Source organism: Uloborus diversus, chromosome 9 (assembly GCF_026930045.1).
Source record: "Uloborus diversus isolate 005 chromosome 9, Udiv.v.3.1, whole genome shotgun sequence".
Lineage (NCBI taxonomy): Eukaryota > Metazoa > Arthropoda > Arachnida > Araneae > Uloboridae > Uloborus > Uloborus diversus.
This window is the reverse complement of record NC_072739.1, coordinates 60,862,450-60,880,696: the sequence shown is the minus strand read 5'-3', so window position 1 is coordinate 60,880,696 and position 18,247 is coordinate 60,862,450. Positions and strand designations below refer to the sequence as shown.

The window sequence follows — 18,247 nt, the reverse complement described above, 5'->3', positions numbered from 1 at the left end:
TCTGGAAGGCATTAACAACCACCATAGACGAAAATGTGTAACTGAACTCGTTTGAATGTCCATTGAATTTCACTGCCATTAAACATTTCATACTGCGTTCACAAGCAGGATATACTAGATGTAAACAAAGAAATGCACCATTTGGCGACGTCAATCACGTGTTTGGTTTTGACCAGAACAAACTGTTGTCAAGCGGATATCGAATGAGAGAACTATAGTTTTTTTTTAAATTTCAGGTTTCAGGAAAAAGTCCTCAAAAATGGCATAGTTGCAAACCTGGCAACCTGTTCGTTTACTTCTGGTCTATCTTTCCCGTGAACGTAGTATAGAAAGTGATGTTCCAGAGAATGTGCCGAAGAATCTGCAGGCGTGAAAAATGGGTGACCAGCAATTTGACCGTTTCAAAAGTGGCAATGATTCCCTAGCACCTCTACAGTCCTGCAATGATTCTCCTAAACCTTTTCTTGTTCCATTATTTCTAAACTGGCTAGAAAAGACATCATTTTAAAACAGTTGACAAAGTCAAAAATATTTGCACCAAGATTCTAAAGCACCTTCCGGAAATGGAAAGGACCAACAAGGACAACTTCAAAGCCCAGAAACCTAGCTAAAAGCAATTTATCCGCTCAAAAGAAGTAAATTTTGAAACATCTTTTTATGTAACGTGACGGTCAAATCAATTAATGTTTTATAATCGACTCACTGACATTGATGACAAGCTTTCTAAGAGGAAGTGGAGTATTGAGCCCCTACTTTCAACCTCCGCTCAAAGATCATTTATCCTAAATACATTTAGAAACTTAGCAACAAATTAAAGCTGCTCTTTTCATGTTTTCTAGGCGTTACTCAAAACAAAAATTGAAACTGTAAATTACCAACTTAAAACTTAATCCTTGCTGAAAGATCACCTTGATTTATTTTCATCTTCCTAAGTGTATGAATGGGGGTAATGATGCGCTCATCAGCAAACACTTTTCAAGTTCAAATTGTACATAAAGTACAGTGGCCGTCTATTTTGAAGAAAATATAATCAATGTTATTCATTTGCACCATCTCTTACAAAATAAGCTAGTCTAATCTCACATCTTGTTTTCTACCGAAGTTTTTGCAACATTTTGACTTGGTTGCAAGTTTTGAATTCTTTCCAAAGTAACTGGATTGATATTTTTCTGTTAATTTGAGAGTTAATGGAAAAATTTATCTTAATAGTTAAATATTTGGGGGAATGAGGATTGCCGGATATGGAAAAATGAGTTTCAATTTGAATCTACACATTCAACATGATTGAACTTGAGTGACTGCCACCTTTATGAATTACTAGTCAATTAGATCATCCTCTGTTTTTAGTGGTTTTAAGAGGTTTTTAAAAATATTCATTTTTAACGCATCATATTGGTAAAAAGTTTGTGTAAAACACATTTCTGTCATCTCATTGCTTTATTTTTAAAAAGATTCTTTGAGCTATCTTTTTCTACTTTATGAAGTTTCCGTTAGTTTATCATTTAAAAATCAATTAATTTGTGTCGTTGATGTTACCAGACCAGACGAGAAGCCATACCAGCACATTCGGAAGCTAGGGGCCTTGTTGGAGTCAGAATGGTATAAGTTTGAGTTTTAAGAAGGAAGTTGACCGGCAACCAAGTTGACAAGGGGTCCCTGCCTCGGCTCTCGGCGGCCCTGGATGCTACAGTTAGTAGCATACATTCTACATCATTCAATAGAATGTAAAAATAATCTCCAGAGGAAACTTTAAAAAAAATAACTAGAAGGAAATGCAATAAGTATGCCACCGGACATCACGGGAATAGAGAAACGGAAGTTTGGAAATGGCGAGTTCTATTTCATCAGAACTACAGCATGTATTCCAACGACAGTAAGTACTTTCTTTTACTATGTGAAAGTTTTTGGTGATACAGTGAAATCCCGTCAGTTTAATTTCCATTACAATGAAAGCCCAGTCACAACGAAGAAAATTTACTGTCCCTTGAAGTTTGTTGTAACGGGATTTCTTTCTAATAATGGCCGAAACTTAAATTTGAGTAAAAAATTATTAAAGCATAGCAAAGTTTGTTCTTTTTTAGTCGCACGTTTTGGAAAGTTTAATATTTTAATTCTTTTTTGTTGTGAAACTTCGACTAACTGATATGATTATGACTGAAGGGATAACAGAAAACAAAAACTTTGAATAACTGAAGTCGTTTTAAAATGGGAAGGTATCCCTACACCTTTGCCCGAACATTTAAAAAAAATGGCCTAAAATTGCGTTATTAAAGCTAAAATCGAAGTTTTTTTTAATTAAAAGCCCTGAAAATTCCGAGTATCCCAGTCTGTGGCACCCTGAGCCTCTCGTTTATAGTGTTAAAAAGATTGCATGAAATATATACTATATATTATTGAAATATTTCTTTAATAACTGCAACAGAATGCAATTTTTACTTATCCAATAATTACACGTTTTTCGTCAAAATTTTCACCATATGTTTTTTAATTTTAGTTCATCAAGTTGTACATTTTTTTTTATAAATAGGACAAATATAAAATTTTTTATTAACATGTCGAACAGCAAATTGAAAAATTGATTTAAATAAGACAAAAAAAGGGAAATTTCTCAGAATTATCTTCCAAACTAGTGGTTTTAAACCTTTTGTTTCCCAGTCCTATTTTTGAACAATTCCAGGTCCGATACACACATACATTTATACAAGCTTATATAAGCTTTATTAGTTTCAAAAATCAGACGAAGATATCTGATATAACTTTTTGCATATATTTCGAGCTCATATTAGAAATTCAAACATCATTTTTTTTAACACGCTTTTATTAGCTTCACCTGTATGTATCTTGTAACGGAATTTTGCAGCTCAAATTTCGCCCACTTCCTGCGATCGGATTCTTGTGAAATTTGGCACGCGACCTCAGACCCGATGACAATGCAATATTCTATAATCAAATTAATTAATGAACTCTTTCAATTGTTAGTTTCCTCCAATTTTAATCAATATTTTGCCATAAATTCAACAATGTGGAAAAAGGAAAAATTAAAAAAAAACATTAAAAAATGCTCACAAAAATTATTTAAAAATATCTACAAAACCTTTAATTTTTCTGTATCAGACAAAATTTGTTCCAATGTTCCAAGGTAATTAGAACATGAAATACAATTGTTTTTAACTAATTTCATGCCAAAATTTAGGTGAGCCTTTAATTGGAAATTCTTTGCTGATCAGACCATTGTTGAACAAAACTTTTATATAAATGCATCTCAAATTTTCAAAGTAATTTAAATATGATTTCCGCAAACATACATCGATGACTCACAGTAGCTTCCCATCGGGGTGCCCTTGTCTTAACTTTAAGATATTACCTCGCACTCGTTTTATAAATAATTTCGTCGCCTGATAATTCTCCAACATAAGTAGTTGACCAATCACTTAATTTTAATGTAATACAAAAAAGCGTGGGGGGCTTCTTATCAGTTGTCTTGAATTTCTTCCATTTGTTGTCCAACTAAAAATGTAAATAGAGAGAGCACCCCACGCTTTTTTGTATTACATTAAAATTAAGTGATTGGTCAACTACTATCATCCAAAGATTATTTTTCACTTTTTAGTTCATTTTGTTACGAAAGCGTGTTTTTTTAGTTTTTTAAACTATTATTTTATTGCTTTACTATGCATTTGTGTGAAAATTGTGACACTCAAATTTCATAAATTTATAATGTGTAACAAATAATAATAAAGGTCAGGGATCCTTATTCCAAGCATAATCGAGGGCCAAACATCAGAATTACAATTGTATAATTTTTAAATTTAGTTATTTCGATTCTTCTACAACTTAAACAGTACCATGAATAAAAGTTTATTTTTAAAACAAAATGGGAATGCTCAGAGATGTACAAGTGCTTAATGAACAAATGCTAATGCATAATGTACACAAAATATGGATCAAAAATTAGAGTTGTCTTCCGGGTCCCATTCAACTGGTTAAATCACAAACAGTGGCAGATACGGGGAACTCTGGAGTGAGAAAAGAAAAAGTCGTGATTGGGTTGCAGGTACACACTTGTCTTTTTAACCGATTTCAAAAAGAAGGCGGTTATCAGTTCATACCGTATGTATGTTTTTTTTTTTTTTTTGGTCCACTCACAGCGTCTCACCCAGTGAACCGATTTTGATGATTCTTCTTTTAATGGATAGGAGATGGTTCAACTTAGGTCCCATTACTTTGTTTGTTCATATTTGTCCTTTAGAAAAAAAGTTATGGGCAAAAAACAATAAATTTCATGCAATTTCCCTATTAAATGATTAAATTTTAAACCCATTGTTATGAAAGTTTGGTGCCATGCGACAGTAATATTAATAGTAATTGTAATGATAATTTTGAATGAAGGCTTCTCTGAAGCAAGCATCAAATTTCTTCAAGAGATATTTCGATAATGAGGAATCTGGCGCTGTCGTCTCATTTTTGGCGTAAATAATTTTATTTTAGTAACCCTGCTGATTTATAGTAACCCTATGTGAATTATCAAAATCTTCCTTTCTTCAGTGCTATTGCTCCATAGTAGGGGTAAACCTAACCTGGAAGCGAGGTGATGCAGTGATTAGGATCTGCTTAGCCTTCACAATGCTACCATTAAGTTTGCCTCAACTACACACAGTAGTATTTTTATCGTTATCATCTATGCCAATAATAGATGATCGGGGCTAAGTAAGAAAATACAGGATTGTATCATGAGCAATTTAATACTTAAATGGTTATAACTAAATTAACTAAACATGAATTCCAGAGAGGAACAAAGATAAGTTTTTAGTGCCGATCGCTTAAAGTTTAACGCGTGTTTATAGTTTTTTTTTTTTTTAGTATGGAGCATTTTTATGAAAAAAATAAGGTGAAGTTTCGTGATGGTAACTGCTTACTATTTCTGAAATACCTACATTTACACTAAAAAGAATGAAATAAAAAATTTTGAAAAAAAATAGAACCGACTTCAAAATTGCTCTAAAAAGTAAAAAATAATTTTATTCTTTAAACAACATCGAGATAATGCTTTTAAACATAATTTTTGAAGTTGGCGCAAAAACGATAGATAAAATCATTCACAGCCATAACTCAACTACAACTATAAATTTAACCAGGCCCAGTTTCTTCACTATCACATACATTATGCATTGATGACAGCATACTTGAATAAGATATAAAGGTTTCGTTCGTAACTTTGGATGCTTTTCTGAAAAAAATATGAGCGAAGCATGGTACACTAGATTTTACGTTTTGTTTTTGCGCCAACTTCAAAAATTATGTTTAAAAGCATTATCGATGTTGTTTAAAGAATAAAATTATTTTTCACTTTTTAGAGCAATTTTGAAGTCGGTTCTATTTTTTTTTTCAAAAAATTTTTTTATTGTTCATTTTGTTTCTCAGACAGTGATAATGACTCATGCTTCTTGCCTTCTCCGCGGGAATTATCTTTCGACGTAGAAGCGTTCCGCAAGGATATGGTGGCGGCTCACAACCGATATCGTCAGTTGCATGACAGCCCACCTGTTAGTGTTATGCAGGAGTTGGAGGATAGCGCATAGCATTGGGCGGAAACGATTGCCGCCAAGGGACATCTCGAGTACTGTGAAAGTATCAAAAGTCACTGAGATGAAAATTTGTTGTTAATAAGTTATAATGTTGTTAATAACCTGCAACTGAATTAAGCTCACAAAATTTGCTGAAGTGTTTCAGAGTCACATGTTCAGAGTTATCAGTGACTTTCATAGAAGTAGTGGGAGGCCTAGTAGTAAATGTTTCGCGATCTGTTAAAAGAGCATCTGTCCCTGAAAGATCATTTTGAGAAAACGTTTAAAATGAATAAAATTTAAATTACTCGAAAGGTTATAACTTTTAATGTCCTTAATCTGTAGTGACTCAAGTAACTCTTTAAAAGCCTGTATTAAAAAATATTGTCATCATTAAATTTGTCTTTCACAGGCTTTTAATTAGTTCAACTAATGCCCCTTTTAACAAATTACCTTTCTGAAAAATTTAAACTCATATTTTGATTAGAATTAGCTTCGTTTGAAAAATGAATTAAATTTAAACTTCATTTCAACCTTTCACTCAGAATGATGAACATTCTTATGTCCGCAAAAGTGGACAGAACTGCATTTTTCGCATAAACTCGATACTGCATCCTCCTGTGCACTCCCCTGAGCATTGTAGTTCCTAAACGGATGAATCAATGTTGATCTTTTTTTTTTTGTCCGAAAAGCGACTTGACTGAGAGTGTTCTTAACTAAGTCTCATATTGTGGATTTTAATTACTTGGAATAATAACCTTTTTAAAGTAAATTTTAAATACACTTCTAAGTTTTTATCCACGCGATGGGTAATGATTTCGTTGTTTACTAAGAGTTATTAACAACTGAGTTGTTGATTCAGTGACCTAAAATTTTTACCTGTCGCCATTTTCTATTTGTTAAATAAATGAAATACTTGTAATTTATTTTACAGTCCTGTAACCTTAACCCCTGAAAGGAGAGAGGGGGTAACTTGCGTCAGATCCGGTAATTCTGATTTCTTGCTGAGTCGCTTCTGATATTGGTCCAACAAATAATCCAAGTTTGTGAAGTCGAGCACCGAACGTAACCTGGTCAAAAATCGAAAATACCGTGAAATTTTAGACTTTACTATTATTTTTTCCAATCTTAACCCTAAACGACTAATTTTTTCACTAATACCTACTACGAACGTTTTTTAAATAGATTAGTTTTGCCCCAATATGAATCTAGAACTATCTCCATAGGTCCAATGATTTCCGATACAAAACCATTCAAAACAACAAAATATTTTTAAAACTTCCGAAGTTCGGGTTTCTTTCTTTTTTTTTTTTTTTTGATGCTTTATCTCGGAAACTATTGGGCCTACGGAGAGAGTTCTAGATTCATATTGTAGCAAATTTAACCTACTTTAAAAACGTTTGTAGTAGGTTTTATCAAAACCTAGTCGTTTAGGCTTAAAATCGGCAAAACTGAAATGAAGTTTAAAATTTCACGGTTTTTTCCGATTTATGAAAAGGTTGCGTTCAGCGCTTACTGTCAAACTTAGATTATTTACTGAACATAAACAACTCAGCAAAAAACAGAACTAATGGATCTGACACAAGGTCTGATGTGGTTACTGGGCTATTAGCATGAAAGACTTTTAAAACAATTTTCAATTTTCTCTCCTGATTTTGCTTTTTCTATTAGCAAAACATAGTTGTCCTTTTCCGTATTTTCTAATATTATCCAGAAAAAAAAAAAACACTTTAGTGTTATGTGGTCCACAAGGTTCATCCTGATGTGAGATAAGTCTCTCGGGGTCATTTTTTTTAATTTTTAATTTAATAAAGATTCTTGTAAATATATTAATTTTTTAGTTTTAGAAAAGATTTTAAAAATTTTTGTGTTAGTTACCGTGAAAGAACAAAATTGTAGAATATCTATTTTTACGCTGATTCACTTAAAATATTCGGTTATAACTATTTTTTAAATCTTCCTCTTTGTTGTTTTTTGCAGATGTCGGGGAAAACCTCTACGAAATTGATCTTCGTACTTCATCCTCGAGAGCAAACGACATCGCCCTCTACTGGTATCGTGAGATCAAATATTACAGTTTTGCCGAGCCCCGATGGAGAAGAGGTAATTCTAGACCTCCACTCCTTTCTTCGTAGTTTGAACCTGAGCATTTAAGAGTACATTTTCTACAAATAAAAAGCGGCAAGGTTATGGCGAGGCGTTAGTAAAATTTGGTGCTCCTTTCGCAAGTAATTGAGCCTATTTTCAAAGAAATAGTTTTCAAAGAAAGCGGATTTTTTTTCCTTATTTTGTTACCCTTCAAATTGCAGTACCAATGTTGCGGACCTGCAGGACCTTGCGTTAGTCAGGTCCTTGTAACAATAGAAAAGTTCAAAAAAAAAAAAATATTTGTGCAACTGACTCGACTTCGACTAATGATGCATTACATAAAAAAATATTCTTCAGAAAATCATTGGTTAAGCTGAATCTATACTCGTCAGTGAAGAGAACGGTTGCCCATTGGTCCATACCGGTTCAATCTTTATCCTCTCTGTACCACGCTAAACGGGCTCTCCTGTGCATATCAGTGAACGGGATGCAAACAGCAGATCTTCTTGCAAACAAACTTCTCTCATGGAGTCTTCTGCAAACAGTCGATCTTAAAACACGGTTTCCTGTGGCCGCACACAAGTCACAACACAGCTGATAAGTTATAGCGTCCCTGATATGCCTCGTTATAATAAACATATGGAGTTCTTCTCTGGCCGTCGTGATTCTTGGACGACCTTGCCCATGCCTTCTCTCGATGGGTCCGATGGTATCCTGGAACTATCTTCATAAGTTGCACACCCCCCCCCCAACGCAGGGTATTAAACTGAATTCTCTGCTAATCTGGACTTGAGACCGGCTTGCTTCTAGCATTCCCCTTCCCCCAATTCTCCACTTAGCAACATTATCTAAACGTTGTTGTTTACTCATTCTTTACTACTAGAATAGGAAAATAATGATTGCTGCCACCCCCCCCCTCAAAAAAAAAAAAGAAGAGAAAACAAAAGAAAGAAAGAAAAAACCCTTGAGGTTTCCCAAAGGAGCGCCAGCAAACAAGATGCACATTTTAAGATACGTGCATATGACGCCTATTCCTCTACTGGCTCCGCCCACACACACACTTGTCCGCTTCGGTATTCGACGTACAAGATTTGCATCTTTGTCTTGAAGCAGTTACATTTCGTCCATTTCTTTGCATGAAATTCTACGAAATATTCAAATTCTCTTTATTCCGAACACTAGTGTAAAAAGATTAAAATAATATTATGTATTTACTTCCCCAATTGCAAGTATGCATAATTTAATACTACTACAAATTTGGTTTGTGGAATGTTGACATAAATTGTTATTTAAAACTAAAATTGTCATGTAATTCCTTTTTGGTTATTCAAAAATTTTCTCAGGAAAAATAGAAATGCATTGGGAAGAGTATTAAAAAAAAAAAAAAAAAAAAAAAAAAACTTTGGAGTAAGCAATTTTTGTGCCATTCTACCCGGATACCATATTGTTAGTGTTTTATCTAATCCTTACTGTTCAAAATGTTCTTTCTTTTCAGGAGCTTTCCACTTCACTCAGATGATATGGCGGAGCACCACTCATATTGGAGTGGGCGTGGCCCCAGTTCCCGGAGAGCCCCGTCTCTTTTTGGTTGTGCGGAACCATCCAGCAGGCAATTCCAACTATCCTGGAGAGTTTCAGAAAAATGTCCATCCCAGAATATCACTAAAATCCACAGATTTGTGGTCTGTAGATGACAGATCGTTTGTTCGAACTTATTCGGGAAGATTTCGCAGCATCACATCAGAAGATGCTTATATCTAATAACTACAATTTTCTGTTTTATTTTGAAAATATAATATTGTGTTGTCGCATTTTTTTTTTCAGATTTACAAGAAAAATAAAATATTAATTTGAGTTAATTCAGAGTTTATGCCTTTAAAGTTTCCAGATCTTTTGAACTATTTCGTCATGCTTAGAAACATTATCTAAATGAATAAAAACGTTAACTGCTTGATAAATTTTTAAATTTTGAGACAGGACGGGATGGAGGGATTAGTGTTGGGAGGTCAAATCAGTTAGACTTCAGAGGTCAATGCAACTAAGCTCATTTTACAGTAGTTTTCTGATTTTTAGTGAATTTAATGGAATTTATGATATTTTCCTTAGTTAGTACGGGACCTACTTGTTGGTCCATTCGTTCTTTGCAGAATTAAAATAGAAAGTGTTTTAAACAAAATTTTCTGAATAAATAGATGAATTAGGTATGTTTGTGGGATGTTTCACATCATTTTAAACATTTGTATGATTTTGGATTTATTTTTGTATTTTAAATACATGTATTTCAAACAGTTATTATTGCATGAAATACACCGCCAGCTCAGTCATTTCCAGTCAAGGACTGCAGTTTCGTGCTTATTAGCACTCATCAACCCGGCATAGGAAGTGACTGAGATGGAGGTGGAAAACCTCTTAAGAAAGCCAAGAGTGTCAAGGAAACTGGTAGCTAATATAGAATTATCACTGACCAGACGAGTGACTGAAGCATTGGTTCGGTTCAGCTCGAGGATTGAAGGCAAGGCATGGTATTTTCAGTAAGTTATTGTTTCCTTCAATTTGAGTTCCATTACTCAATTTTAAAATATACATTTTTACTTGAAAATCTCGCTGCAAAGAAGAGGACAGCTCCACTTTTTAAAAAACTTTCATGAATAAAAAAAAAAATAAAAAACAATTTTAAGCTGGCTCTAAGTTGGCGCCAGTGTCAATCATATTTTAATTAATTAACTGTAATATTGATTGCTTTTATTTGTCATGTATTGGAACTGTCCCGTTGTTGCTCTAAATACATATTTAAAAAAAGGTCTTCAATAAAAATACAAATATTGTTTGGATCTCTATTTAGAAAACAATACAAATTTCGTGTTAAATAATACTTAACTTGCAAAGTAATTCAAAAAGTTGATAATGATGCTGATCTTTTGATTTTTTTCTTGAAACGTAGCCTGTTACTGCTTCTTACCTTTCGTATCTCATGGAATATTATTTGGAGATGTTTTTTTCTCGTACAAAATCAAAGAAAATATTTTTATTATTACAATGTGTAAAACGCGAAATCAGAAAAAAGTGGAGGCGGCCCCTTTTTGGGCCGAGATCTTCAATTGCTATTGTCCTTTTTTTTTTTTTGAGCAATCACGACTGCTTATTGCTTTCATTTGACTGTTTTGATGTCCTATGATTTTATTTTCCCACCAGCACCCACTGCCAGCACCACAGTCGCGTCGACCGGCCTCACGATGCTGCTCCTCTTGCGAAAATCGCTCCAGGTTTTGTCCATATCCTACACACACACGCCTACACACACATACACACACTCATGCCTGCGCACAAACACAAACACACACTCCTGCATACACACACACATATACACTCATGCCTGCACACAGACAGAAACACATGCGCCTGCACAAACACACACGCGCATTCATACACACACGCTCGTGATTGCGAAAACCATAATTTGAATTCAAGATGCCAAAAATTCAAATTAATATCTATATATATATATATATAATATATATATATATATTTGCTTACACAAATAAGACAAGTCCTTCTCTTCAACGACACTCACATTTAATTTCACACTAAACATTCAAGTACAAGTACGAACACAAACACAAATAGTTGACACTGAAGTATAAGTTCCCATCTGGAACTACAACATAATTTTCTACAGAGTTCCCGTCTGGAACACTACTTGCTTTCGCTCAAGCATCCGACTCCTCTCTCTTGCGCGCGTTTTCTCACTCTGGAAAGTTTCTCTCACAAGAGGGCGCTTTGTACAACAGTTCTTTACACAAATAAAAAACAACACTGCAAAACGAAAGTTCACAGCATCGGGCATCCTGCAATACTGGCGTCCTCGTCAGCATCACATCTACAGAACATCTACTTAAAAGAAAAACTGATAAGATAAGAAAAAACAAATTAAACATAACATTAAAGGATATTTGTAGACCAGGGTTTCATGTGGTCAGCTGCTGTACTAGTTTTGTTTGGTCCGTCGTGGTGTCCAATCTTCACGACATCATAGCGATCATGAGGCTTCACTGTTGTCACACGATACGGTCCGAAAAATTTCATTTTCAGTTTCAATCCAGGACCAAATTGAGTGCGCTGGATGGCTACTAGGTCATCTGTTTTATACTCGCGAGCGTTTTTCCTCTTTCGATTAAACTGACGGCAGTTTTCTTGCTGTATTTTTAAGATATTGTTCTTAGCTTCTTCTCGTAGTTTTTCTCTGTCTGCCATAACACGTTTAACAATTTCATCTTCTAACAACTTCTGAATTCTCAAATCTTCTTTATTTTTCATCTTTACTCCGATTAAAAGTTCGAATGGGAAGAACTTAGTCTGGCAAGAACTTAGTACTCTTGGTTGTGCTACTGTTAATGATTCTCTGAACTGTAGCTACGTGTTTGTACCAGTGCTGCGGGTTATCGAGAGAAAGTTTTGAAAGAACTGGAATTAATATTGCATGAATTCTTTCAATTTGTCCGTTCCCACGAGGAATTCCTGTCGTTATTTTAACATGCTCTATACCTTCATCAGTACAATAATCTTCAAACATCTGAGATGTAAAAGCTGGACCTTTATCGGATATTATCCGCGATGGACTACCGAATACATTTTTCTGTAACTGCAGTTTTTCAATAGCATCTATGTGGATTTTACTGGATAAAACCATACAAATTTTGTAAACGCATCTACCACTGTAAAAATATGTTGGTATCGTTTGTTTGTGGACGGAAGAGGTCCTATAAAATCACCGTGATAAGTGTCTAAAGGTACATTATTCTTAGGGATTGGGTGAAGCATTCCTTCCCCTTTTCCTCGCTTCTTATTACATAAGATGCAGCTTACACAATTAGCTGCTACAGTCTCTACTAATTTTCGTGCATTAGGAATATAAAAGTCTTGTTTAAGTACCCTCCTCAGTTTTAGATGCGGAAAAGTGTCCTTGATTGTGTATGTTTTGTATAATTTGCAGTTTCATAGCTTCAGGTATAACTAACAATTCTCTACCGTTTTCGTATTTATACACTACACTATTTTTAAGAAAATGACCGTTTTGTTCTCCGTTTTGTTCAATGAGTGTTTTAAGTGTTTTAACGTAGTCATCAAGTTCTTGAGCGGCTGCAATTTGTGTTGTAATGGCATCTTGTGAACGCGTTACTACGCAAGCAACATTACGGCTTAAAGCATCAACATGCTTCATTCGTTCACCCTCCCTATGTTTAATTTCGAAATCAAATTTTTGTAAGAACATTACCCATCGTGCTATTTTTGGAGTAAGATCCTTCTTGTCCAATGTCTTTTGAAAAGCGCTACAATCTGTAATTATTTTGAATCTTGATCCCAGTAGATAGTGTCTAAACTTTTTAAGAGCTTCTATTACTGCGAGGGCCTCCAATTCATAACTGCAATACTTTTCTTGTGCGGGTGATGTTTTCTTACTGAAGTAATAAATTGGTTGAAATTGTCCTTGTTCCGATTGTTGTAATAAAATTGCTCCAAACCCATGACTACTAGCGTCCGTGTGTAACTCTATAGGGGCTCCTTGGGTAAAAATATGTAAAACTGGCTTATGTATCAACATTTCCTTGAGTTTAACAAATGATTCTTCTTGTTCACAATTAAATTCGAAGGGTTTGTTACCTCGCAGAAGATCGCTTAGGGGCTTGGCTATCTGCGCGTAATGCGGAATAAATTTTCTAAAGTATCCTGTGAGGCCTAAAAAACTTTGAACTTGCTTCAATGTTTTTGGTCGAGGAAATTTTTGAACTGCATGTATTTTCGTCGGAGATGGTTGAATAGTGTTGTTTTCTATTATGTAGCCCAGAAATTCAATTCTTTTCTTCAAAATCTGAGATTTTCGGAAATTGAACTCTACTCCATACTCGGAAGCTATTTTAAGAACTCTTTTCAATTTAATAAGTCCCTCTATCGCATTTTCGGACGGAATAATTAAATCATTCATATAAATAATGACTGTGTTGTCGCGCATTAAATCTCTGAATATATCAAAAATATATCTTTGGAACACGTTCGGCGATACGGAAAGACCAAATGGAGCTTTCAAAAATTCATATTGACCCTTTGTTGTCACGAAGGCAGTATATTTGGTACTTTTCTGGTCAATGTCAACATGGAAAAACCCATTCTTTAAATCCAACGTTGTATATACTTTAGCTTTTTCAAGATGATCCAAGACATCTTCAATCAAAGGCAACGGAATTTTATCCTTTATAATTTTTTTTTGTTTAATTGTAGATAATCAATGCATAGTCTGTATGATAAGTCTTTTTTACGACATAATACCAACGGCGCGCTATAGTTTGAAGAACTATGTTTTATTACTCCATTTCGTAACCATTCCTCAATCTGATCATTAACAATTTTTTGTTCCGCGAAAGAAATACGTCTGGGAGATAAATTAACAGGTTTATCGTCTGTCAAAATTATATTCATTTTCACTTCGGAATTCTTTATCTTGAGTGGTTTATAACAGTTAATTAATTCTAAGACCTCTGCTCTCAACTGTGTATTAGCAATATGAGTCAAATCTAATTCATGGATATTTATCCCGTTAACAAGTGTAGCTAAAACGTTGACGCAATCATTTTGTGATTTACTATCGTTTATTTCAATATCTTCTACACCCACTACTAAAGATTCACTTGGGTTTCTCCTTTTTCCCTCCTTGGGTTCAGCTACAAAACTTTGACCTTGCACTTCGGCTTTTGAATTAATTATGCCCTCTTCAACTGAAATGAGCGGATCATTTCTTCTCCCTGCCAAGGTCATTTCGCTTTGATCCCTTTTTTCTGCTAGCTGATTTGACATGGATACATTGATGGAAAAAAGATTAACTGAATAATTTTCTCGCAATCCTAGAACCTTTAAAGTAGATCCCGACAATGAAATATTAAGTTTGCTAATTACATCAATTCCAATTAAAATATCACAACAGAGATTTTTGAGCACAAACAGTTTCACGCGAATTTTAAAATTATCAACAACAATATCTGAATAAAAATAACCAATAGACTTGACCATTTTCATTTCCAATACCATTCAATACTATATCACAAGGTATTAATTTAGGCTTTCCGAGATGCTCATAAAAATCGGATTTGGCAATTGACAAGTCTGATCCGGTGTCAAAAATTGCATTTAATAATTTATCCATAATTTGAATATTTTTGAACAATTTCTCATTACTATTACTGCATGTATTAATTGAAGGTTTATTTACATCATTGATATTAACATTTTTATTACATTCATATTTCCGATGACCATATTCATTACATTTTTGGCACTTAATTCCCCTTGCATTGTTAGGACACTAAGAAATTTTGTGACCCATAGCATTGCAACCAAAACATTTGATGTACTGGTTTGAAGAGCTTGCTTGCGAACGAGCTGACAATGATTTGGTTTTACCTTCATATTTCAAATTATTTTGAATTTCATAGGATTTTGGATCTTTTGAAGTCGGTTTTTTAAGGTGAAATCTTGCAGTCTCATACTCATCTAGTTTATTTACTAAATCGGTTACTTTATTTAATTTTGGCAATTCCTCAATAAAATGATCTCTAGTTTCAAACGGTATTCTTCTCTTAATTTGATCAGCAACAAAAAGGTCTTTTAATTCTTCAAAGTTGTCGATGTCTAATCCCTTAATCCATTCTTCAAGAAAGTTGTTCAATTCGTAAGCGTAATCACGCCAAGACGCATTTGCTTCTTTTTTATGAGTGAAGAAATTCTGCCTAAACTGCTCTGGAGAAAGTTTAAATCGCTTTAATAAGATCTTTTTAACATATTCATAATCGCTGGCTTGTGGGTCCGGTTCTCGCGCTACTAAATTAGCAATGTCTAATGGTAGAAGGCCTAAAAGATAAACTACCCCAATTGTCTTTTGGAATGTCCAATCGACTTATTTGTTTTTCAAACAATGAAAAATAAATGCTCAAGTCACTGTTTTTATCGAAACGAGACATAAGCTTAGAAATGTCAATTTGCGGTGGACGGTGTTAAACTTGTTAGCTGTTTAGATTCTAATTCTAATCTCTTTAATTCATATTCCCTATCTTCGAGTTCCGATTTTGCTTTTTCTTCTTTTTCATCCTGCATTCGCTCGAGAATAGCTCTAGTAAACTCTTCATCATATTCTTTATCACTCGCTATTATTTTAACTAAATCTGCTACTTTAGGGTTTTAACAGTACTGTCAGCCCAAGCTCATCAACTAGAGTAAGAAGATCATTTTTCCTAACTCTGGCTAGGTACGCCATATTTCAAAATTACAGAACTTGGATAAACACAGTAAAAATAAATCAGTAAAAAGTACTCACTGCTACTTCTTGAGACTTTCCGGAACTATATCCTAATTACATCCCAATTCGATCCTAATTCCATCCGGGACGGCCCCCATGTAAATATAGATCTTCCAACTCTCGTTGCTTACACAAATAAGACAAGTCCTTCTCTTGAACGACACTCACATTTAATTTCACACTAAACATTCAAGTACAAGTACGAACACAAACACAAATAGTTGACACTGAAGTATAAGTTCCCATCTGGAACTACAACATAATTTTCTACAGAGTTCCCGTCTGGAACACTTGCTTGTTTCCGCTCAAGCATCCCGACTCCCGTCTCTCGCGTTTTCTCATTCTGGCGAAGTTTTCCTCCCACAAGAGGGCGCTCTGTACAACAGTTCTTTACACAAATCAAAAAAAACAACACTGCAAAACGAAAGTTCACACACACACACACACACACACACACACACACACATATATATATATATATATATATACATATATATATATATATATATATATATATATATATATCTATATATATATATATATATATATATATATATATATATATATATATATATATATATATATATATATATATATATATATATATATATATATATATATATTGTATGAATTATTTTGTTTTCAGTAAACACGAAAATATAATAAGATATATTTAATAGCAATATTAACTATGGAACAAATTTTCAACGATTTAAAATGATTCTATTGCTTTCTCATAAATAACAAATAATGTTTTTATACCCATTCAATCCCACACCTGATCCTACCTCAATTCATTTGAAAAAGGCTTAAAATGACACTTTTATGAGAAATGAAAATTTGTTCCATAGTTAATATTGCTATTAAATATATCTTATTATTATATTTTTGTGTTTACTGAAACCAAAATATTCTAATATTCTTATATATATATATATATATATATATTATTTATATATATATTGTTTATTTATTATTATTGATTAGAATTTCTTTTTTTCATGTACGGAGAAAATTATTTTTTCAAACCTCTGACTGAGTTTATCACTATTTCATAAAAGAGTAACGCTCTTGACCTCATCAACAATGAAACTCGCTCCAAGGCCATGATAACATATTTTTAGTAATGTTTAAAAATGCAGGGAAAGGCTTTATCGTAACAAGGCTGAACTGGATCCGGTATCTTTAAAAAAATAAATAAATAACTGTTACGTGTAGTATCATTTCAGGAGACTGAAGAACATGTAACGCTATCTACTGGAATTCAGGAGAAAAAAAAATGGGGGTCACAATTTATATAAAGGAATTTACCCAAATGAACTGCTGCTGAAATAAATATGTGAGGTAGTTAATTTCCTAGATCTCAATATTCAACTATATAATAAAGATCCCAGGATAGCTTTGTATGATAAAGGTTATAATTTTGATTTTAAAGTATATTCTTTAATTCATTTTCACAGTTAGGTTAGTAAAAAAAGTGTTTTTAAGAAATTGTCTTTTGGCTGAATTGGGACAACAGCTGAAAATTATTTTTATACAAAAGTAAAAAAAAAAACTTTTATATATATATATATATATATATATATATATATATATATATATGGTAGTTTGGTACTCGGAAGGTTTATAGGAGCATTAATATCTTGTATAATAACAATAATAATAATAATAACATTTGACAGATTATATTTCATGGTTAATGTACTTTTGAAACTGTGTACATAAAAATAGTAATTTTACAATGTTCTGTGAATTGAAAAAAAAAGAAAGAAAGAAAGAAAGAAAAAGCAATTACAGTGAAACCTGTGTAAGTTGACCATTTGCGGTGCAGTATTTTAGTGATCAACTTGGACATGTGATCAACTTATAGAGAATAATAATAAAATAGAGAGTAGATTTTTTTTTCCTATTTGCAACATGCATTAGTTTTTTAACTAAATGGAATACTTTAAAAACACTTTCATTGTTTAACATTGCTGTAAAACAATAAGAAATTTTTTTATATATTTTTAGAGATTATTTACCAAAATGACACGTAAAGTATCATACAAATTAAAAAATTTCTGTTCAATCAAAAAAAAAAAAAAAAACAAATTGCCTTTTTGCTTACGAAAAACTATTTACTTGATATTAACAATTCCTAAAAATTCATAACAAGTCTAAAGCGACTCAAATTTTTTCATTTGATTTTTTTTCTTGTACATTTGTAACCATGGTAATCTACTTTTTAACAAAAATAACCCTTTTTTTTGAA

At 33.2% G+C, this 18,247-nt stretch overlaps 2 protein-coding genes across 3 annotated transcripts in view; one reads left to right on the top strand and one right to left on the bottom strand.

The window, feature by feature from the left end:
* Nucleotides 1-16,033, bottom strand: part of LOC129229430 (uncharacterized) — a 33,610-nt gene extending 17,577 nt beyond the window's left edge. The window contains exon 1 of the mRNA XM_054863738.1: nucleotides 16,012-16,033. The gene's annotated coding sequence lies outside the window, so the exon portion shown is untranslated. The remainder of the gene's footprint in view (nucleotides 1-16,011) is intronic.
* LOC129229431 (Golgi-associated plant pathogenesis-related protein 1-like) lies at nucleotides 1,617-9,628 on the top strand. Of its 2 annotated transcripts, none has more exons than XM_054863739.1 (3): nucleotides 1,617-1,873; nucleotides 7,545-7,667; nucleotides 9,148-9,628. In XM_054863739.1, the coding sequence occupies exons 1-3, from the start codon at nucleotides 1,858-1,860 to the stop codon at nucleotides 9,411-9,413; spliced, it is 405 nt and encodes a 134-aa protein (XP_054719714.1). In that variant the 5' UTR covers nucleotides 1,617-1,857; the 3' UTR covers nucleotides 9,414-9,628. The 2 variants fall into 2 exon arrangements, 1 of the variants encoding a protein (XP_054719714.1); XR_008581099.1 differs by lacking the exon at nucleotides 1,617-1,873 and adding an exon at nucleotides 5,429-5,637.
* Nucleotides 16,034-18,247: the final 2,214 nt, after the last annotated feature.

Coding starts and splice junctions, on each gene's coding strand:
- LOC129229431 (XM_054863739.1), top strand. Junction 7,668..9,147: donor CGAGCCCCGATGGAGAAGAG/GTAATTCTAGAC, acceptor CTTTCTTTTCAG/GAGCTTTCCACTTCACTCAG.